The 23,856-nt window shown below is 34.5% G+C and overlaps 1 protein-coding gene and 1 pseudogene across 2 annotated transcripts; both read left to right on the plus strand.

Annotated features, from left to right (window-relative positions):
• The first annotated feature begins 1,024 nt into the window (after positions 1–1,024).
• Positions 1,025–5,348, plus strand: LOC120080306 (uncharacterized). The gene is made up of 4 exons (XM_039034941.2): positions 1,025–1,380; positions 1,817–2,212; positions 4,025–4,433; positions 4,849–5,348. The coding sequence occupies exons 1-4, from the start codon at positions 1,134–1,136 to the stop codon at positions 5,051–5,053; spliced, it is 1,257 nt and encodes a 418-aa protein (XP_038890869.2). The 5' UTR covers positions 1,025–1,133; the 3' UTR covers positions 5,054–5,348.
• A 1,383-nt stretch (positions 5,349–6,731) lies between these two features.
• On the plus strand, positions 6,732–11,524 carry LOC150035422 (uncharacterized; annotated as a pseudogene). Its single transcript, XR_016529950.1, has 5 exons — positions 6,732–6,864; positions 7,471–7,541; positions 9,248–9,331; positions 10,094–10,185; positions 10,945–11,524. The product of XR_016529950.1 is annotated as an uncharacterized LOC150035422 (transcript).
• The last annotated feature ends 12,332 nt before the right edge of the window (positions 11,525–23,856 follow it).

Genomic DNA, 23,856 nt, shown 5'->3' on the forward strand with positions numbered 1-23,856 from the left:
AGCTCTTTAGTCACTGAATCTGCCATCCGTTAACTGATGGGCACTCCACTAAAGACCGATACTCCTCACTACAAATATATTTTGTATCCATATCAACCAATCAACATTACGATAACCCTTCACAGATAGCTTGTAAGTACAGCTGAGGCAATTTACCGTTATGCCCCTATAGTTACATAGTACAGCTGAGGCAATTTACCGTTATGCCCCTATAGTTACATCTAATTCCTTAAGTACCACTGATTCCTCTAATGAACATAAGTCATAGTCCTACTATAACTAAGTCTTTTCTATTCTTTTAATCTTTACGCCAGTGACCTATGTCATGATTCATCTTAGATCTGTTTTTTTTTCATTAAATCTTATTTTGTTCTTTTTCTTTTATCTAAAACTAGTATGGTTGGATCATATTCAAGTCCTATCAAAATTAACTAAAAAATGACTATTTTTTTTTTAAAATTAGCATGTAGCCAATGTCGGTGTCCTTGCTTCCTAGTATTTGATTGCTATTTGTTTTTGGATTTTTGCTATGGACTCTTTTTCTACTTAACATTTAATTACACAATTTATTAAATCTTTTAGTTATGTCTATATTGGAGAGTTTCATATTTGTTTAATTTCCAGGGCCATTTATGGGATTATGTTTGATTTTTTTTTTCCCGAACATCTATAGGTTGGGGGATTTGAAAGAATCCGAAAGTTCAGCTCAAATATTAAAAAGTAATATTTTTTTTTCTTAGTATAAGAATTTCAAATGGGAGATTGACTTTCAACTTCAATATAGAAAATATATCTCATGAGCTAGGCTGTTTTGAAATGAAGTAATGCCTTAATACTTTATACCATGCCTAAGTTAATGTTAGTAATGTTTTTAAATATAAAATATTTCAACTATACTTTTAAGACTTTTTTTTAAAAAATTATTCTAAAATTTTAATTATTATTATTTTTTTAAAATTTATATTTCGAGACAAAAGAGCTTAAAAATAAAATTTTGAATTTCAGAAAAGAAGAAAAATAAGATTATAATAATTATGTTAAATTTGGAACAAGCGTAGGTAATTTGTAAATGGCGGCCAACTGGAGCAGGAGTTGCAAAAGCCTCACTCTCTAAAACCCTAGAGGAGACAACCATGAAATGGATTCTATTGAGAAACCTCTCTCTCAGAGCACGCAATCATCTTCTTCATTCTCCTGCTTACACCTCCAATGTCCGTCCTCCATTCTTCCTTTCAGCCCCGGCGACGTCTCGATTCAGGCTCTTCTCCTCCGAAAAAGATTCGCCGCCAAATGAAGATTCCCAAATTGTTCCCGAAGCGAATTTGGTGCCCACTCAGAAGAAAGAAGTATCTTTGGACGTTCAAGATGTAAGTAATGAAGGTATTTTCCCCAATGAGAACGTTCTATTTGATGTTTGATTTCTGCAATTAAACTAAGGAAAGTGAAATTGTATTTGTAAAGTCGGAAGGTTTGCTTGCTTGAGGGAAATGAATTTGTTAGATAGGTTCTAATGTTAAAGTCTTAGAGCAAGTTGATTTTGTTTAACTGGCGTCTGCATCTAAATTAGTTATTTTATTCAAGAGCTTGCAGATCGTTATACTGGACAAACAGTTATGACTTTTGGTTGTCTTTATGATATAATGCTTCCAATTTGAGATTCGGTGACATTTGAGTTTTTTTAATTTCTTTGTTTTGTAATTGATGTCTGAGCTTGTTATATTTGCTCAAGTAATTTTTTCAATGTGACTTTATCACAAGTCATGGGAGTTCAAAGTTATAACAATTTCCATTTGATTCATTAAATTTCTGCCCCCAGAATTGAAAATGCGGATAGATAAGTACTTCAAAGGTGATGAAGAAGCACTTCCATCAATTCTTGAAGCTATTCTTCAGAGGAAATTGGTTGGAAAACATGAGGATACGGATGATGAACTTGTTGAAGAACTACGAATGAAACCATTGGATGATGTTAAGGATGGAGAGTTTGAATCTGATTTTGAAGAATTGTATGAGACAGATGAAGAGATTGACGATCTTTACAATGCTAGGGATATAGTTATGAAAAGAATGGTAAAAGATGAATACTTCAACATGGACGACAAAAAATGGGACGAGCTTGTTCAGGATGGCATGAATCATGGGATCCTGAAGGACACCAAGGAGTGTGAAGCGATTTTGGAGGATATGCTCAGTTGGGACAAGCTCCTTCCAGGTTTGCCTGTTTCCCGTACACACTTGTTTTGGTTAGTTGCAACATTCAGTCATCTTTCTTGTGTTATTATTGGCCTTCTTGGATTAGTTTCTGATGTACATCCCTTTCCCTACGTTCAAACATCTCTTCCAGACTATACTTTTGAAGTGAAAGGTTATAAAATTTTAGTCTATGGCATTGTTTACTCTATTTATTTGTTTCTGGTGGTTCATATCGACTGATTGTAACTGCATTTTGCATCATATTTAATTAGCTATGATGGTTGTACGTCAATATCACATAGATTCTAAATTATTGTTTTCCAAACTGGCTCTGAAATGGGTTAATCATATTAGATTCGTTGATCTCATGCCTCACCATTTGTTGATTTCATCTTATGGCTGTCATGTGTGCCAGATGCAATGCAATGCTTATATGCATGTTTTTTAACGTTCTTTTGCTACTACACTTTCTTCTTCTCTTGAGAAAAGTAATAGTAATACTTGTGTAGTGTCTTCTTTCCCCTCAGCAGAAATTGCAAGCCTTATGTCATCCTTTTGTAAAATCATAAGCACCTCTGAAAGGAAAATAATTAGTGGTAAGCCCGATTTTCAGTGGAAACTCGTAAAACCCCTCCAATTTAAATTGTTGGTTCCACTTATCTGAAAATGTTCAACCTTTTTCTTGGAATCTGTACCCCCATTTGTGGCCATTAGCATAGAGTACTATTATGCAGATGCAAACTGGTTTGAGCCAAACTGGTTTTTTCAGTTGAAATTGATTTTCTTTCGATTTGTGCTTCTGCCTGGTTGTAAAGAACTTAATTTCCACCATTCAGTGGGTATGATAAAGAAAATGATGTAGGATAAGAAACAAAGGAACTTAAAAAGAGAACAACGTAAGGGTGGGGGAAAGAGAACCGCCTACATGAGAGCCTTCCAATCATGGAAAATCAAATGGAGGCTATAATTACCAAAGAATTTCTTGTGAACACCACCGATAAGTGGTATACTGTACATAATTCCATAAAAGACCTTGGTAGCAGTAGCATTTCAAAAAATCCTTCCATTTCTCTCCCTAAAAGAGCCACAGAAATGCTTGGTTCATTTGCATGAGCCTTGGCTCTTCTTCTCAGCCTAAGTCCAGCCAAACACTCCAATGGCTGTGGATGAGTAGGTGATCTAGGGTTTCCTCATTCCCTTAAACAGAAATTGCAAACGAGGGAGAGAGCCCAATTAGAAAATTTTCTTTGGAGGCTATCTTCATCCTGCCATATTAAAACTCCTATAGCAAAGAGTTTAGTAACAAAACTTAACTTTTTTTTGGATCTTAAACTTCCAAATCAAATGCCCCCAAAAGAGCATTCAATCTACCATTAGGATTTGAGAAATGGAGGAATCCAGATTTTCAAGAGAGAGAATCTTTGGTGTCTATTGTTTTCTAATGATGTATTTTATCGTTAAGCCATGTAAGTAGTATATAGCGTTTTCTTATTAAAAATGATCTAGTCTCTCATGTATTGCTTGATTTCCTATTATAGCTGTACTAACTAGTTGTACTGTGTTTATTTATTTATTTTTATATCATTTAATTTTTTTTTCTTATCCAATTATTTAACTTTTTGTTCAAACCTACGGAATTCCAAATCTTGTGGGAAACAAGATATGTTGTTTTAAGGTGATTGTAGTAGTTGCTTAATCCATTCAGTTTAACATGTGCAATCATCTACCATTGTTATTTTGTGTTGTATGCATGGTAATCATTATCGTCTTGAATAAATTCTCTTCCAATGAAACTTTATCCCATTTCTTGGTAATTAACTGTTCATTTTAGATGATATGAAGGAAAAAGTAGAGGCAAAATTCAATGAGCTCGGGGATTTGTGTGAAAAGGGGGAGCTTGAACCAGAGGAAGCTTACAATCTGTTTAAAGAATTCGAGGATCAGATGGTCATGGAATATGGAAAGATGATGGAGGCAGAAGGCCCCCCAAAGTTCGATGAAACTAATGTGCCAAATAAGGACTTGGATGACCCGCCAGGTGAAGGGCCAATTCTCAGGTGGCAAACAAGGGTTGTGTTTGCACCAGGTGGGGATGCATGGCATCCCAAAAACAGGAAAGTAAAATTATCTGTTACTGTGAAGGAGCTTGGTTTATCAAAGTATCAGTTTCGTCGACTGAGGGAGTTGGTTGGCAAGCGCTATCATCCTGGGAAAGATGAGCTAACGATTACTAGTGAGAGGTAAGGTCAACAACTGTATGTTGTTATGTTTAGTTCTGCTGATACTTTCTCCTTGGACTACTTTTTGGGGTTTGACACATCTTAGTAGGACAAAAATGTCTCTGACATTTCTAATAGAGATGCCAATTTCTGATGACACAAGATAAATAGGACAGATTTTCACATTTCATTCTCTGTTTCTTCGTTCTTTGACTACTAGAAGAAAACATTATCATTATAGTTCCTCTTTCTTAATTATCTGCATGTGAGGGTGTAAACCAAGTTGACTTTTTAATCATTTCCCTCCTTCGAGGAATCTTGACCACAATCCACCCTTAGATCTTGCTATACTTTGTAGCCTATGCTACGATTTGTCAAGTTTACATTTCATTAAGCTAAATTTACATTGGATTCTAACCTCAATTGTATTTCTCAGGTTTGAACATAGAGAGGAAAATAGGAAGGATTGTCTTAGGACTCTTCTTTCTCTTATTGAGGAAGCCGGAAAAGCCAACAAACTAGTAGAGGATGCTCGAACTTTGTATGTGAAGGAGAGGTTGCGGGCGAATCCCCAGTTTATGGAGAGACTGAGTGCCAAGAAGAAATTGGGTTCGCAAGTATCAAGCCCTCTACCTGCTTGATTGTTTGATTTGTGATGCTGTTGAAAAGAAAAATATAGTTTTGGTACAACATTTCTGGATGATATCTTAGAGTTGATTTGGTTGTTATGGGTATATTATAATTATTGGGAGGAAAGAGATCAGTTTACTTGTTTTTGTGATAAGATTGCTGGTTTTTGGTTCATTGTGATTTTGAAGCTATGGGATGGGTTGGTTTTTGCGAATGGTGATGTTAAGATTGCTGATTTTTGGCTTGCAAAAGTGAGAAGAATGCTCAACTCTTTCCAATGAAATAAAGTTTATCCTCTTAATGAAATTGCATTACCAAACTTCAGAATATTTCCGATTTCCGACATCCTGTATAAATGGTTAAGAGTTTAAACGTTTAGTTGGACTTCATATCTGTAAACATCCTTATTTCTTTACCCTTTGACTTGAGAAACTATTATTGACTTGTAGCTTTTAGCATCATTAAAGAAGATATCTAACCTTCTGCTGATCCAGACTCTGTTTTTAAAGAGTTACGAAGGGGATTGATCTGATTTGGAACAAATATAGTTCAAAGACGCAGTGTATGGAGACAATTAGAATCTCAAGCTCAATTCTAAGGTTTAAGATAAAAATAGAAAATGACGGAAGAAAAAACAGATAACAAAAACACAAATTTTACAAAAAGAAACGCTATATCTTCTTTTTGTGTAAGTTCAATTTTGTTGGGTTCCCATCTTCCACTCTTTCATTGCTTTTTGAAGTTTATGTCCTTGTGATCTCAACTTGTAAGGGTATGTGTCAAGTCATTTGGATGTACTTGATCATAATCACTTGCTGTACATTTTGTTTAAAAGAAGTTGATAAATAGACGGAGTTTGAGTCATTTAAAGTGGATTAATTTAAGATGTTTAGATTTTAGTAGGAAGAATGGAGAAATTCCCTTCTTCCCCTCAGGCCCTTGCTATCCCATGTAACAAACCATGAGCTGTGGTGACGACCACAGACCTGGGCAACCTGTCGTTGCGCATCACCCATGTTTCAGGCTCGTTTTCAATGTATTGTTTTTTGGGCTTGATGACGACAGCATTAACAAGCAGCTCCCTCGTCTTCAAGCAGGAAGTTCTGCCCATCCTGTTGATTAATTTAGAAATTGTTTGGAATAAATTGCTTCTGCTAAATATTGTAACTTGGTGTAGTTTCTGATAATATGTTCTACATTATTGTTATTATAGGTGTTTTTGAAAATACGGGTTTCAATTTCCGTTTTTGTTTCTAGTTCTTAAAGAAAAAAAGAATTTGGTAACAAAGAACGAGTCTTTGTACATTTGATGCTTTGGGGGCTCTGCCCATCCTTGTTAATACCTCGAATTGCAAAATTCACAGTAATTATTATGGTTTGAGTATTGGTTCATGTCCTTATTTAAATTGTTTAAACTGGTTTTTTCTTTTAAATAATCTATTTCTGTGTGTCCTTCTGTGTAATCAGGGCCATTAACTCTCCTATGTTTTTTCTTTTAAATTGTTTTTTTCCCTCTTAAGCTGTTTAATTATCTTAATTTTCCTATGTGCGTCTAATTAAATGTCTGATACAAAAGTATAGATAGAGGTCATATGATTGTTGTACTTGGTCATTGAATTTGTTTGAGCTGAAACAGAGCACTAATTGACTATTTTCACCATTTTGGCTTCACTCGACTCGCAACAAACCATGGAAGAAACCATTTTGGTTGCTGATGGTTTAATGATGGTGCCACCATCGCCTATCATTCCACCTGAAATTGCATCTCGTGTGCTTGAAGGTGTCAATTTATGTGATGGGATATTGAGGAATCTCTTTTTATGTAAGTTTGGCTCCTTGCTTATATTTGTGGATATCTTTTGTAAGTTGATATTATATTGCTACATTAGTTTAAGCTTGCTTTCTGATTTTTCTTTGGAGGCACTTGCAAATAAATGATATTGAGTCTCTGTCAAGATTTTTTTTTTTTTTTTTTTGATAAGAAACAATTTAATTGATTAAATGAAATATCCGAAGATATCCAAAGGTATATGAGGACCCCAATCATAGGGTGTACAAAAAATAAACCCATTCATAGAGAGTGCAAAAGGTGTTTCCAATTTGCAACGAGGAAAGAAAAATTATTATGTGTATATAATATGTAAATCTTTGCACAAAAAAAAAAAAAAAAAAAAAAAGCATTATGAATGATGGTATCGATAATGTACTTTGTTGCCTTGGCTTGTCCGGGAAGATTCTCGTCCCATATCTTCCACAAATCAGAGACGCTCTTTGACAGCTTTGAAAGGAGCCTTTTTGTCAAGATGAAATAGTTGTATATCAAAAGTGTGTTGAAAAGCGGGTAAGACGATCGTTTGCATATTTTTTTAATCTCACTTGCTCTGGTTTAAGGTTCATAGCAATGGAAATTCGAGGTGCTATAAAATAGGGTCATCAATGCCTCTAGATAGCAAGGGAAAGGGCTACGCAACTTGAATCAGAAGTTACAACATTGGAGAGGTATGCTAGCACTCTTCAGTAATAGGGTTATTATCTCTAATCATATTATTATCAATCATGAATGTTGTGGTAGAAGCTTTTTTTCTCCCCATGTTAATTTTTTACATTAGTTTTATCAAACTGGTTGATATCAATACAAATTAAATTCCCTCTGCGTTTCTTAAAACTAACAAGGTTGATAAGTGTAAAACGAAAAATCTTTCAAGGATACCTCTTCTGTAGATCTTTTTGGTGGCCTTGGTAAACTCGACCAAGAAACACTGGATTCTCTTTTGGGTAGGCCCTGAAAGGAGAAGGAAGGCTGGAATGCCAACAAGCCTCTATTATCGAATTCACCCGACCCGATAGTACCCCATTTTTGGAACATCCAGTGCCAAAGTCAACTGAATGGGTAAGTCAGTTGCTATTTTGTTGATCAACGTGTTGATATGGATTGGATATGATGGTTAGAAATGAACCCTCTTACTTTTGAAGATTAATCCATGAGTGGGACAAGAAATTGTGGATCTTGTGACATTCTTGGTTTCTGATTTTTTTTCTTGGCAAAAGAAACAATTCATTGATGAATGAAATTAGGGGAGAACCCCAAATACCTAAAGGTGATTACAAAAAATGTGTCAATTAGGATAAGCTAAATGGGGAGAAAGAGTGCTTTATTTTACACTATGAAAAAGTCATAGACAAAACGAAACCATTCAACAATCAAAAGAGAAAGAGTTGCAAAAAAAGCCTTCGCCCCATAAACTCCAAAAGAAACACGCATTAGAGCCAACCAAATTGTCTTTTTTGTTCCACCAAAAGGGTGACCTGCCAACAATGATGCCAAGATGTCATAGATGGAATTTTCTCAAGTAAAAGACCAACCAAAAGTCTGCAAGACAAAATTCTAGAAGCTGGTAGAAAAAGGAAAATGCAAGAAGAGCTCCAAATGGAATTGATCAGAAAGGAATCCATTGCTGATAGCTATGTTTTCCGTAGGAGAACAATACTAGAGTTGTGTTGAAAAACCAAGGTACGTTTCCTCCCAGAATTAAAGCCCCTTACGTTCCAAGTTAGGAACTTCATTGGTGATTCGATGCACCTCTCGAATAGCTAAGGTGGCTGATTTGTCATAGTGGATCGATGTATATAACTCCTGTAGTTCTCTCTGAAGCTTTGGTATTTTCCAGCAGTAGTTTGTGATTTTTAGGTTTTAGAGGGAGGAGGTTGGGCTAGAATTTCCATAACATAAATGCCATGTTTAGTTCATAAAAAAGCTAAATCCCCAAGGCTGAAAGGAAAGGAAGATGAGGCTATGAGCTGCAGCTGTGTAAAAGAATGAGAGAATGATTGTGGTGAGTTAATAGTCTGTGAGGCAGCAATCTGGTTAGCATCAGTTGGCGAAGGGATGGTATGGCTAGGACTTAAGCCAGTTGGCTTATGGAATTAGTGTCTCGTCTGATGCAAACACAATGTTTTTGCATTTACTCATCTTTATTGATGCAGACTTGGATTATTTTTCAACCGTTTGCAGTAACCTTTGTGAAGAGAATATCCTATATATTCTTTCTCCTTTTGGCTTATTCTTTAATGTTCGTGTTAATTCATAGAATATTTCATATAGATTTTTGTTTCTGGTCTGGCAGTGTTCACGTTTTACTTCTAGGACTCAATTGCAACAGTACTCTGTCCCTAACTTCACTTTGTATATCTATTTTGATCTGCAGACGCTTCATTCTTTCTAGTGATGTTGAAGGCATTGAAGGATTCCGTCAAAGATGGAGTTTGCACGGTCGGCTCACCAATACCAAGTAATCTTGATCTTCTTTTTAGCTTATGCTTTAGTTTATTGAGGCCTCTTTTCTTGAAGAGTTCTATTAGTTGGTTTAGGTTGATATAAGTGTTACAATGAGTTAATTGTACGGTTGACCTATTTTTGGGCCTAAAATGGAATTTGCCCTACTTTTTAAACCTACATTTTGCTTGCACCATCATTAGCGAAAAATTACCTGAACGACCTTGTTAAGCGTGCATGCTGGAGAAGCGAGAGCTAAGAGCAAAGAGCGAAAATGAGAACGAGAACGAGAATGAATAGCAAGAGAAAATACATAGAGTGAGGATAGGAGGAGTGTGAATGAACAACAAGAGAAAATACAGAAAGTGAGATGCAGGAGTGAGAACGGGAAAAATGAGAGAAAATAGAGAACTCTTGAGGAGTTAGAGGAGCAAGAACAAGAGTAACGCTCTAGGCATGCACAATGATCTGTTTTGGTAATTTCACTGTGACGTAAGCTAAAGGTCCAAAAAACTTTAGTTTTAAAAAGTGAAGAACATTCCATTTTTTATCCAAATTTTGGGCTATTCGTTCGAAAAGCCTAGTTACAATCAGGATGTTTCTCAAAATACACAAGATTTTTTATTTTTAAGGATGATTTATGTTTCATCACTCGATATTTTGATGTAACTCTTAGCAAAAACATCAGTCCTCACGCTTTTAACAACTAGTTAATATGATTTCAGGAACTCGGTAATTATCGACTTTTAACTGATGTTTTGCATCGATTTTGATGCAGGAAAAGGTTTGAATCTTTAAAGCAGGGAATGGAGAGTAGGAGAGACGAGGCAGCGGAGAAGACGTCGTCTTCCAAAAGATGGTTCTTTTAGTGTAAGTGATTGCTTCAAATACTATGATTCCTATTTGGTTCTTAAAAATCAATGAACCATGATTCTTCTAAATACAAACAAGGCTTGAATTTTAGGCTCTGTGTAGTCTAAAAGGGCATCTTTTTCATTTTGGCATAAAAAGAAGCTATGGGAGATGAAATTACTGTGTTATATACTTACATCAGATAATACAAGCATCATGGGCAGAGTAAAAACAAAAAGGTAGCTTTCTTTATATGCATATACCCCATCGAAGGAAACTGCATTCATTACATAATATTGTAATGCGTGTTGGGGGTGATTTCAAAATTGTTAAAATCATCGTTCGATTTCTCTTCTAAATATAATTTTTTTATCATCAATTTTGATTTGAATGATTAAAGACACATTTTAGAGTATTTAGAGTGATTTTGAATAGAAAAGAAAAAAAAAATTAAGGCATATTTGGAAGTGATAACCTGAATTTAGGGGAAAAAAATTAACATAAATTTTAATAACAAAATTATTATCTACATGGACTTAAATTTCTTTTTTCAATCTTGACAAGGTTGCTATTTTATTTTAATCTTCTTATTTCTTACAATTAATTTGGTGTAAACAAACAAAATACTATTCCCAGAAGGTTTCACATCAATCAAGGGGGAAAAAACACTGATTCTCCATTTCACAGTTTTATTACTTTCTCCCCCCATTTTACACATGTTTGTAACCAGTGGCTGTGAACTTTTTTCTTAACTGCCCCCATGAAATTTATTCCCAGAAAGAAGAGACCACCCAAAGTAAAATTGTATCTTACCAGTACTGAGTGCAAGTCGAATAGTCGATACGGGCATGAGTTCGTTATTTTGGTAGTTTGAGTGGGCAACATTGAAGTAGACACATATCTTGAGCCATCTCCTGTCATCTCCAGTAAGTCCCATGTGATGCAAAGAACTGAAAAATCAGGTTGAATGACTTCAAGGCTCCTCATCTCAGCCACTTATCTGCTGCCTGCATGAGAGAATTTGCCGTTTGATGCTCGTTGACGCCATTTTGCCCCCATATCGATCCTTTCAGCTTATAAGAAGCCAATCCAAAAACAGGCAAGGAGACCTTTGCAATACCATCAATGTCCCTTGGCTGTATCATTACTGGTGGCAGGCCATGTCCATTACCTGTGAAGCAACAAAAACGATCAACACTTGTGGAGAACAAGCGAAATAAATGATCTTTAAAAAGCAGTAGGAAAATTGGATTTTTGTAGACAACAATGGCTTGTATAGTGACTAGAACAACTCAAGTATGTAAGAGCACTTTATGAAGCTGAAAAATGGATAATATATTTTATATTTTGAAACAAATGAGCTATACATCAGAACATCAAATGTTGAGTCATACTAAAATTTTCTTGAGCAGAAAAGTGGCATATAAGATGAGCACAAAAGCAATGAATAAGCTCCAAAATGAAATGTACAAGGAGTTGGTGAAAAAATAATATTGAATGTGTTATTCAGATCCTACAAAATTTGAAAAGTTATTCGAACTCTTGAATAAACTTTCAGCGAGCATGGTGAGGACACAATGAAGAATGAACCCCAGCCTAAATTTGGTTTATTGGACAAGATACTGAGATATTGTATGCAGATGAGGACAATGCATCTTAATTCTTACACAATCCATGATTTAACACAATAAAGCTTCTTATATGGAAACACCAATGAATTTATTGGTCAGGTAGAACCTGAAAAGAATTAAAACTTACTTTCACATGGCCAGTAGGGAAAGGGTCTTTCTTTCAACAATCAGTTAAATGTGGGGTTGACTTATACCTGGCTAATTACAAAACAACAAGCTTTATCAACAAAGAGGATAAAAGTATAAAAGAACGTTGGGAATCTCACATTGGAAAAATAATAGATCTCAATCTCTTTATAAGATAGATAGGATATTTTTCCCATTGTTAACTGGTTGATAATGAGAGAAATAACCCACTTATCTCGTTAAGAGTGTGATGTCCCTTAATTTTTTCAAGGAGATGATGGCAGTATCTTGTTCTAATTTATCTTATGGTAATCTCAGTAGAAGTAAATCAGAAGAAAACTAAGAATGCCAGATGGTGAGGAAACAAAATTGGCAAAGAATGCCTTTCTATTGTATGTCTTGGCCCAAGGAGGTGAGGCATTTTGATGATTTACTATTCTGGTTTTTTTACCACTTTGCGTAGTAAAGAGATTAAGAGTTTTATTGTTATGTGCTGGCGATTAGGGAGTGAGAGAAACAAAGAGGTGATGAATCTCACAGGTTCTTGATTATATTTGTCATTTTCAAACTCTTAATAGTCGACGAAGTGGTGTAGTAGTTCCATCTCTTTCTATGGTTCATATAGATGAATTCCCCCAATATTTAATACGGATGTTGAAACTAATTTCAACTATTTTAAAAAATGAAAAGGAGGAAACTATGCTCAAATTTACCAATTTTCTGTAATTTCTTAGGGGCTCTGTCGATTTTTGAAGGATTGATTGTTACAGAATCAAATCAGTAGTAGCTAAAGTGGCAAAATGGGCTTTGCTTCACCAACAATCTAAGATTTGAATGGAAGAACTTCAAGTAACATACGAGATTGAGAAATTAGGGTTTATGGGCTTCCTAAAGCATCTTTTAATATGAAGATTTTTGAATGGATGATATCTTTTGAAGGCTCAAATGAAAAAGGGTCCAAGGTTAAAAAATGAATGGAAAATGACCTTCTGCTAATGTCAGGCAATGCGAGAGTACACATTTGATTTCAAAATACATGTACAACGGTCTTCCTCTCGCTTTAGTTTCTTGCTCTAGTTCGGCATCAGACATAGCTACAATGTTTTCTTCGATTTTCTCCTTTATTCGGATTCTTCCTCTCTCTCTAGCTTCTTTGCTCATTCCTCTAGTTCCTCATCATATACAATTACAATTTTTTTTTTCTCTTTGTTCGGATTCTTCTCTCGATCTAGTTTCTTGCTATAGTTTCTCGCTCCCTCCTAAGGGCGAAAAAAAAACACAAGGAAGCAGAAAATGAAGAAAAACGCAGGAAAAAAGAAGAAGAAGAATGAAGAAAAAAGGAGAAAGAAGAGAAACCTAGAAAAGAAGAAAGTAAAGAAGAAAAACGTAGGAAAAAAGGGAAAAAAAAAAAAAGGAAGAGAAACGTTGAAAAAAGGAAGAAGAAAAAAGAAAAATACAGAAAAAAATGCACAAAAATGGAACTGAAGAAGGAGGAAGGAGGTACCATTTAGAGTTAAAAGTGGTCATTTCAAACGAGGCTGACATAAGTACAAGATTAAATTTCATTGGTTCAAATTTCATTTGGGCCAAATAAAAAAAAAACTATATTTTAAAAAATTAGTTAATAGTTTAATTATTTTTAGTATTTAAATTTATTCGGTTTATTATTAAGTTATCTTAGTAAACCCTCAAATTAGGTGGGCTATAGAAACTACAATTTATAGTTTCTAAATTTAAAAAGGTTTGAAAAAATAAATTATGATAACCAAGCCATACTTTTTTGGTTCAATAACATATACTCAATAAAATAAAAAACATATATACAATTAAAAGAGATTGATTTTTTGGTTCACAAAATCTAAAAATATATATTTTGAACCAATTACTAGGTATAATATATATGTTTTTGTTGTATGTGAATTTGGATCTCACAAGATAGGTCTAAAATCAAAAAAAGATAAAGAGAAGATAAATATTAGATAAACTGGATTTATCTAATCATATCTAATATTAACTTATTAGGATTAGGAAAGATACGTTTCATCCTTAGCATAAGAGGAAAAGGTAAACACTATCTCATTCTCCCTTTAAGTAGATCACTAACTCAATATGAGACATCTCGAACTTGATCTAGGATCTAGATTTTAAACTAAAACTTCTGACTTCTTTTCTATTTTTCAATTTTCTTCCTAACTTAGTCATTAAAGCCATTTTTCTTTGTTTTGTAGGTCTTCTTTTCCCTTGTCACGTGGTCCGTGGAGGTCAGATGCATTTTTTCTTGACAAAAATTTGACACCAACAATTATAAAGTAATATTTGGGATAATTACAATGGATAACACTTTTAGGGGTAATAATTAAGTGTAAACAATATTTTTAAAGAATTGCAAATATAGCACTCTGTGTAAAATCTCCCTGGTTGTTGGGTTCTATGTCCTAAAACTCGTAGTTTGTAAAGTTATTCATATTCTATTATCAATAAAGTTGTTATTTAAAATTTCTTCAATAAAGTTGTTATTGAATTTGTAAATTACACTTGTAAAGACTAAATCCAATAAACTAATATCCATGACTATTATATGAATACTTGAACTTTATATAGAGACATAAAGATGGATCAAGTTCAAGTAAATAGCCAAAACAGTCTATAGTATACGAATAAGGTTGGGTGCCTTATTCTGGTAACACTATTGGATGCGACCCATTCTGTGTTTGTTAAAATCTGTAGTAAGGTGCTACAAACGAAGTGATCCTGATTAGTTCATGTATTGACATGAGGAGTGGGGGCGCCCTATGCAATGAGTTTGCATAAGATCGAACCAAGAAGTAAGTCATCTTACTTTATAATGCTGTTTATTGTTTAAGACTGACTATTTTGCTTAGATTACCTAGGTAACTCGATCTTAATCCTGAGCTAACTATAACCTTCTTTATTCGGGATTATCCTTAGTTTTGCATAGGTGAGAGTTGGCTCAACAACACCGACTCAATAAGTCTCCCATTTCAGGGGTAAGAATGGGTAGATAGTTGGGGACATAGGATGCAAGATGAAATTCACGCCTACCCAATTTAGGGATAGGAGAAAGGTTGATCTTTTAAGTGTTGAATCCAGGTCTTGAACAAGGGGTCCCACTCTCTCATTGGCTCGAGAGGGATCCGATTTAGTGATTGAATGACAAACCAATTGTTTATTAAAGAATCAGTGGAATTTAAGAAGCAAGATGTAATTTCGGGGGTAAAGCAATATATTGACCCAACTGTTATTACGAACAACCTTTGAAGGGTTGACTTACTGATTATGGTTAAATCAAGTGGACACAAATATATCTACAGTGAGGAGAGTGCAACTATCGAGCTATAGTGGTGCGACTCGATAGTTAACAAATATTGATTAATTGGGTCTAAAGAGTTTCAACCAATTAATCCCAAATCGTTGGAGCTTATGATCTGTAGGTTCATAAGATTCCTTTACTAGCTCGTACAATATGAACACTTTGAATTAGTAAATTGAGTGAATTTGAAATGATCACAATTTGAAATGTTCAAATTGAACTTCATTTTGAAATGTTCAAGTTGAATTTAGGGTTTGGATGTGAATAGTTCAAACTCAAATTAGGGTTTCTATAATTATATTCGATATAATTAATTAACGTTTAATTTATCAAAATTCAACGAAATTGGAGAGTTTATAATATTTAAATACATAAATAGGATTCATGTTTAAAATTAGGTGTGTGATTAATTTAATATTTGATATTACATTATTTAATTAATTAATTAAAATAAAATTAATTTTCAATTTTGATTCAATTTGAGAAATTGGATTTAGAAATTTTGTATTTAATTAATTTTGAATTAATTAAATTAAATTTTAGTTAATTTTTGAATTAATTAAATTTGGAAATTAGAAATTGGAATTTAATTTCTTAGTGGGAATTTCCCATAATTTGTCAAGTAGGAGGTGTTTCTCCTAAATTAAACCATCTATTTCTCCTAAATTAAACCATCTATCCCACTTAATCTTGAACATGGAGGTGGCTTCAGCTAAGATTCTGAGTGCCTGCATGAATGAAAGATTTAAAACTCCTTAATTATTTAGATTAAAAGAGATTTGGTTGCAAAAAACCAGTTTTTTCTGCAACTGTGTTCTTCATCACAGAAAACCCACCTAATTTCCTTCATAAATTCAGCTCAATTATGAGTTCCACCATTCAAATTCAAGACTGAGAATAGTAGAGAAAATCTCTTGGTAGTTCACTGCTGATTTGGAGTTGGAATTATGTGAAGAGCAGCTTGAAATTGGAGGAATTCTTCAAAGGTATGTTATATTTGAAACCCTCTTTTGAAAAATTATTGCATGCTTTTAGAACTCAAATTAAATGTAATTAGAGTGCTTATTGATTCTGTTTGCTTCCATTGCATGTTTACTTATCCTATCAATTGTTATCCGAGCATGATTTAAGCACTCAATTAACGTTAATTTGAATTTGGTAGGTGAATTTCTACGATTACATGTTTGGGGACTGATATGGTGTTTTAATCAGCTTTGGCATTAGATTTATCTTTGATTGCTAAGTTAAATTTGTAATTGGCTCTTGATGATGAGCTCATATGGGTGCTCTAGAGTATGTAATTCATTTGGAGTCAATAGAGTCGAAATTAAATTGTAATTTGAAGTTTGAAGCAAGCAAGGTCGAGCAGCAAAACTGGTGAGGAGCTTTCTTCCTAGGCAGAGTTGCAACGTTGCCTTTTGCAACGCTAATCTTATACAGCTCGAGATGTTGCAATGTGGGGATGAGCGTTACAATGCTGCTCATCCTAGCTTAGCAACGCATGCGTTTGAGCCGGTTCACGCGGGAGAGGGATGGTTCGACCATTTTTCATCCAATCTGATCTGATTCAACCATCCTTGGACCAGTTAACAACTTTTGAAGCTTTGAGGGTCCGGTTTGGGCGATTTGGTCGATTCAGATCAGTTCATGCGGTCCATATCAAATTTGAAGCTGTTTTGAACCTATTTTGCAATGTTTTAGTTATTATTGCTTGCTTAGGTTGCCAAAGTTGAACCATATTGGTGTTGTTTAAATGTGATGTATGCTATATTTAAACTAAAACATGTTTGTGCATATAGCATGCCATTTAGATTTAAAATCCCATCATAGGAAGCATATTACATGTGTTATACATATGTTATAAATTGTTATAATATATAGTATGCATGTTTTGGATTTCTTTTATTTAATGTAAGTGTTATATTAAATGTTGAATTCCTTTGATGTATGTTATGGATGTAAAACATATCTATTTTATAAGTTGTTATAAAATTGAATTAGACATTAAAATCCATAACAAAGATAAGTTGCAAGCTCACGTAGGTTAAACATTTGTTTTAATAGTTAAAATAGGTCATTATTTTATAAATCACGGTTACAAACTCAACCGATATATAATCCTATCTAATGCTGGAGGTTTTAAATTGACGGTTTATGAAACACCTCTTACCTAGGGATTATGGCCGAATAATTGAGCGTTGTTAACCGATTTTATAAGCGTACATGAGTGGTGTGAGGTAATAAAACGATTTATCATCTCAACGTTATAGGTTAAAATCCATTTATAAATGTTATACTTGGATAAACCACATAGACTTAGGGTTGTTTTAATTAGCCGAAATAAACATGAGTATAAATATACCTAAAAAATTAGTAGAACACTTTAGTAGGAATTTAATGACATATAAGATATGTTGTTAGAATACTTCAGTGTGAATTTAATAACGTATATGATATGTTATTAAGAACGCTTAAGTAGGAAGATTAATAACATATACGATATAGCTCTCACGTCCCTAAGAGTTCACATTGAGGTTCATGCGACACTTTGTGTCACCCTGAGAGTGACCTCCATTCAGAAAGTGTTTGCATGAATCAAGATTTAGGTGAATAGGGGAAGTTGTTCATAGTAAAATAAAATGAGATATTTTGATTTTAATTTTCATGTCCCTAGAAAATTCACACCAGGTTCATACGACACTTCGTGTCACCCTGGGAGTGACCTCTATTTGGAAAGTATTTGCATGAGTCAATATCAAGGTGAATAAGGGGAAGTTGTTCAACAAAAAATTAAATATATGATATATTGATTTCAACTCTCATGTCCCTAGAAAGTTCACACCGTGAGATTCATATGACGCTTTGTGTCACCCTGGGAGTAACCTCCATTCGGAAAGTGTTTGCATGGGTCAAGATCAAGGTGAATGGGGGAAGTAGTTCATAGTAAGTGGGTGAAGGATATGTGTCAACGTGTCTTGTTTCGTTAGTTTGGACCATGAGAGTTCTATGTTGTGCCTGCTGGTTAGCTTTAGGTGGCCCTTGCTAGTCGTTTAACGACGGCTATCCACTCGAAGGGTTGTAACATAGGATTCGGAACAACTCAAACTCCAGAAATAGATAGGATTTCTTAGGCCCATTCCCAACCTTGAATCTCCAATTTGGTAGCATCGTTAGGCCCGACCTCTAAAGTCTGAAAATGGAGGGTTACACTTACAGAGTTACTAAGTGTTAGTAATTTTTGACCAAAAAAGGTAACTAAACGACTATAGGAATAAGAGTTATTCTGGAGATAGTGTTTAGTCAAGAATGTCTTGCTTTAGTGAAAGAGTATTTGACTGCCCCTCGGTAGCACTTATTCTGACTCACTATAGTATCATTACAAATAAGTAATGATTATTGGTATATTATTACTTTTTGCTAAAACTTAATTTTAGATTTAGTTGCAATTTACTAATAAGAATTTGTTTAAAATTTCAACATGTCGAATTCTTCTAAAATACTTGCTTCCACATTAGTAAATGGTAAAATCAATTCAACATGCAAATTACTAGCGAATGATGATTCAAAACAAATTTTAACAAAGGTTGTCCTTTAACTCCCAACTCATCTAAAGCTTTGAACTATATAGATGAGAATGCAAAAATCGAACGACAAAATAAATACGATTTACTTGTAATCGAAACATGCTTAGTGGAAAACGATAAAAAGACATGGGTAATAGATTTAGCTGCCGCCAATCATATCTGTATTTTCTCTTAGGAAACAAGTTCCTGGAGATAACTTACAGAAGGCAAAGCAACCTTTAAGGTAAGGACCGGGGAGGTTGTTTCAGCTAAAGTAGTGGGAGATATGAAGTTATTTATAGAAGACAGGTGCATTTTACTTCTACATGTTAAAACTAATGAGGTAAAAGTCATTTTGAACATAGAGATGTTTAAAACAGTTGAGACTCAAAATAAAAAGAGGAAAGTTTCTCCAAATGCCTATCTTTGGCACTTGAGACTTGGTCACATAAATCTCAATAAGATTGAGAAATTAGTGAACAACGATCATCTAAATCAGTTAGAACAAAATTCATTACCGCCGTGTGAATCTTGTCTTGAGGGTAAAATGACTAAAAGATCATTTTCTAGAAAATGTCTTAGAGCAAAAGAACCCTTAGAGCTAGTACATTCAGACCTTTGTGGTTCAATGGATGTTAAAACTGGAGGAGTGTATGAATATTTCATCAGCTTCGTTAATGACTATTCAAGGTATGGGCATATTTACCTATGCATCATAAGTCCGAAATAATTGAAAAGTTCAAGGAATATAAGTCTGAGGTTGAGTACCAATTAGGTAAAAAGCTTAAAACACTTTGATTAGATCGAGGTGGTGAGTATATGGACTTAAAATTCTAGAACTATTTGATAAAACACAGAATCTAATCGTAACTCACAACACCTGGCACACCTCAACAAAATAGTGTAGCAGAAAAGAGAAATAAAACCTTGTTAGACATGGTTTGTTCTATGATGAGTTATGCTTAGTTACCAAGTTTTTTTTAGGGACACGCAGTTAAGACTGCAGTGTATATATTGAACATGGTTCCCTCGAAAAATGTTTCTGAAACACCTTACAAGCTATGGAGAGGACGTAAAGGTAGTTTACATCACTTCGGGATTTAGGGATGTACAACACAGTGTTGGTGCAAAATCCTAAGAAGTTGGATCACCGTTCAAAAGTATGCCTATTTATAGGATACGCTAAAAAGACGAAAGATGGTTATTTTTATGATCCTCAGGAAGATAAAGTATTTGTATCGACAAATGCAACTTTCCTAGAGGAAGATACACGAGCATATAATCTCTTGTTCTCTGAAGATACTTGAGAATATTTTTAACAGCAGTCCAATGGTCATGACCAGGATTAGACTGAAATCTGCTGATAATTCCTATGGCATAGCATATGTCGGGACGAGTACACAATATTGCATACATCAAACTCCCAACTGTAGATGCATATGGAATTCAATTCATCTCCTCAACCTCTTGAGGTGTCTTAGGACTTTGCTCCTTAGACAAGTGAATTCCATGCCTGAAAGGTAAAGATTCTTTTTTGGAATTTTGCATTTTATACCTAGACAACATCTTGTCTATATAAGATGCTTGAGATAATGCCAATGTTCTATTCTTGCGATTCCAAACTATTTGGATTCCAAGAACATATTGTGCTTCTCCCAAATCTTTCATTTGGAATTGTGAAGCCAGCCATCTCTTAACGTCAGCTAGATATTCTACCTCATTCCCAAAGAATAGAATATCATCAACATACAACACCAGAAAAGCGACAGTTTTATTGACGATTTTCTTGTAGACATAGGGTTTGTCAATATTTTGTTCAAAGCCATAAGATTTGATCGCAACGTCAAATCTCATATTCCAGGATCTAAAAGCTTGTTTTAATCCATAAATGGATCGATTAAGCTTGCAATTTTTTGCTCTTGACCCTGTTGTATAAACCCTTCTGGTTGAGACATATAGATACTTTCTTCAAGATAGCCATTCAGAAAAGCTGTCTTGACATCCATTTGTCATATTTCATAATCATAAAATGTGACTATGGACAAGAGTATTCTAATAGACTTTATCATGGCAACTGGAGAGAAGGTTTCTTCAAAATCTAACCTCTTTCTTTGGGTAAACCCTTTTGCCACAAGTCTAGCTTTGTAGGTCTGTACCTTACCAGCTAGAATTGAAATACATAGATTCCATTTCAAGGTCCATGGCTTTAAGCCATTGATATTTGTCCACACCATTCATTGCTTGATTAAAAGACAACGGATCCTCTAAACCATCATTTGGTATGATGATTTGAGTTTCAATTAAACCCATGTACCGGTCAGGCTGTTGCACAATCTTCCACTACGACGAGACATTCTCAACTCTTGAGAAGGATGTGAAGTATCAGTTTCATCAACAACTATTGTTGACTGACTTGCTCTATCAACAACTCTTGTTGAAGGACCTGCTCGATCAACAACTCTTGTTGATACATTTGTCATTTCTCTTGACATTTCTTCTATTACTAGCTTATTGCGAGGTTGATGGTTCTTTATATAATCTTCCTCCAGGAAGGTTGCATTTGTCGATACAAATACTTTATCTTCCTGAGGATCATAAAAGAGACCACCTTTAGTTTCTTTTGGGTAGCCTACAAATAGGCATACTTTTGAATGGTGTTCCAGTTTTTTAGGATTTTGCACCAACACATGTGCTGGACAACCCCAAATCCTGAAGTGACGTAAATTTCCTTTACATCCCATCCAAAGCTCGTAAGGCATTTCAGAAACGCTTTTCGAGGGAACTATGTTCAAAATATACATCGCAGTCTCAAATGCGTGTCCCTAAAAAGAATTTGGTAACTGAATGTGACTCATCATGGAACGAACCATGTCCAACAAGGTTCTGTTTCTCCTCTCTGCCACACCATTCTGCTGGGGTGTGCCAGGGGCTGTGAGTTGAGACTGAATTCCATGTTCTATCAAATAATTCTGGAATTTTGTGTCCATATACTCATCACCTTGATCCGATCAAAGTGTTTAATCTTTTTACCTAATCGGTGCTGAATCTTAGCCTTATACTCTTTGAACTTTTCAAAAGTTTCAAACTTTTGGTGCATTAGGTAAATATGCCCATACCTGATATAATCATCTATAAAACTAATGAAATATTCAAACCCTCCTCTTGCTCTAACATTTAGAGGCCTATAAAGGTCTGAGTGAATCAACTCTAGGGTTCTTTGGCTCTAAGACCTTTTCCAGAAAAAGATCTTTTTTGTCATTTTACCCTTAAGACAAGACTCACATGGTAGTAATGTACTGTCTTCCAACTTATTTAGAAGACCGTTCTTAACCAATCTCTCAATCCTGTTGAGATTTATATGACTCAGTCTCAAGTGCCAAAGATAGAAATTTGGAGAAATCTTTCTCTTCTTATGAGTCCCATCAGTTTTAAACATCTCTATGTTCAAAATAGCTTTGACCTCTGTTGGTTTTAACATGTACAAGTTATTTTCTAATTTTGCAGAGCAAATCTATTTATTTCCCATTTTGATGAACACTTCACCATTTTCGAAATAAACTTTATAATTTTGTTCTAGAAAATAGGAGACAGATATTATATTCCTTTTCATAGAAGGATTATAATATACATTTTTCAAATAAATATACTTATCTCCTATAAATAACTTCATATCTCTCATTGCTTTGGCCGAAACAATCTCCCCGGTCCCTACCTTAAAGATTGTTTCACCTTCTATCAATTGTCTCTAGGAACTTATTTCCTGTGAGATAGTACATACATGATTAGCGGCACCTGAATCAATTATCCAGATTTTATCGTTTTCCACTAAACATGCTTCGATAACAAGTAAATCATATTTATCTTGTTGTTCGAATTCAACATCCTCATCTACATAATTCATAATTTTAGATGAGTTGGGAGATAGAAGAAAATCCTCCATTAAAACTCTTTTGGTATAATCAACCGCTAGTAATTTGTTTGTTGATTTGATTTTACTCTTATGTACATCAGTAGCGAGTATTACATAATTCGATGTGCTGATAAAATTCAAACAAATTCTAATTAGCAAATTGTAACTAAATCTAAAATCAAATTTTAGCAAAAGCAATAATGTACCCATAACCATTGTTTATTTGCAATAATATTTTAGTGAATCAGAATATGTGCTACCGAGAGGCAGTCAGATACTCCTTCACTAAAACAAAAAATTTTGACCAAACACTATTCCCAGAATAACTCTTATTCCTACTGTCTTCGGAATAAATCTTATTCCTATAGTCGTTTAGTTATCGTTTTCTGTCAAGATCTTTACTAACAACTTAGTAATTCTTGTAAGTGTGATAAGATCCTATAGGACGGTATGAATTTGCCTCCGAAATAGAAGACAACATCCAAAACGGAACTATAAGACCCTATTCATTTTACTGAAGCCTGTGTTGTTTCGAATCCTATGTTACAACCCTCTGAAGGGATAGCCGTCGCTAAACAACTAGCAAAAAGCCACCTAAAGCAAACCAACAGGCACAACATAGGAATCTCACGGTTCAGACTAATGGAGGAGACCATAGGATATATTGACACATATCCTTCACCCACTTACTATGAACTACTTCCTCCGTTTACCTTGATATTGACTCATACAAAACACTTTTCGAATGTAGGCCACTTCTAGGGTGACATGAAGCGTCATATGAATCTCATGGTGTAAACTATGTGGAGTCGTGGCAGTTGAAATCTATATATTGTATAATAGATTTATATTTGAACAACTTCCTCTTGTTCACCAAAATCTAGATTTAAGCTAAAAAATACTTTCCGAATGGAGGTCACTTCCAGGGTGACACGAAGTACCGCTTAAATCTGGATTGTGAACTCTTAGAGATGTGAGAGCTAAAAATAACGTATCGTATATGTTATTAATCTTCCTCTAAAGTTTTCTAATAACTTTATCATATAGAAGTTATTAAACTGCCACTGAAGTGTTCTATTTTGGGTAGATTTATACTTAGGTTCTTTTCGGCTAATAAAACAACCCTAA

The sequence above is a fragment of the Benincasa hispida genome, chromosome 6 (genome assembly GCF_027475165.1).
Source record: "Benincasa hispida cultivar pf3 chromosome 6, pf3_genome.v1.1, whole genome shotgun sequence".
NCBI lineage: Eukaryota > Viridiplantae > Streptophyta > Magnoliopsida > Cucurbitales > Cucurbitaceae > Benincasa > Benincasa hispida.

What these genes read in the sequence shown, in the direction of transcription:
- LOC120080306 (XM_039034941.2), top strand. Translation starts at nt 1,134, where the DNA reads ATGAAATGGATTCTATTGAGAAACCTCTCTCTCAGAGCACGCAATCAT. An exon ending in TCAAGATGTAAGTAATGAAG is followed by an intron (nt 1,381 to 1,816) that starts GTATTTTCCCCA and finishes TTCTGCCCCCAG; the next exon opens with AATTGAAAATGCGGATAGAT. An exon ending in TTGGGACAAGCTCCTTCCAG is followed by an intron (nt 2,213 to 4,024) that starts GTTTGCCTGTTT and finishes TGTTCATTTTAG; the next exon opens with ATGATATGAAGGAAAAAGTA.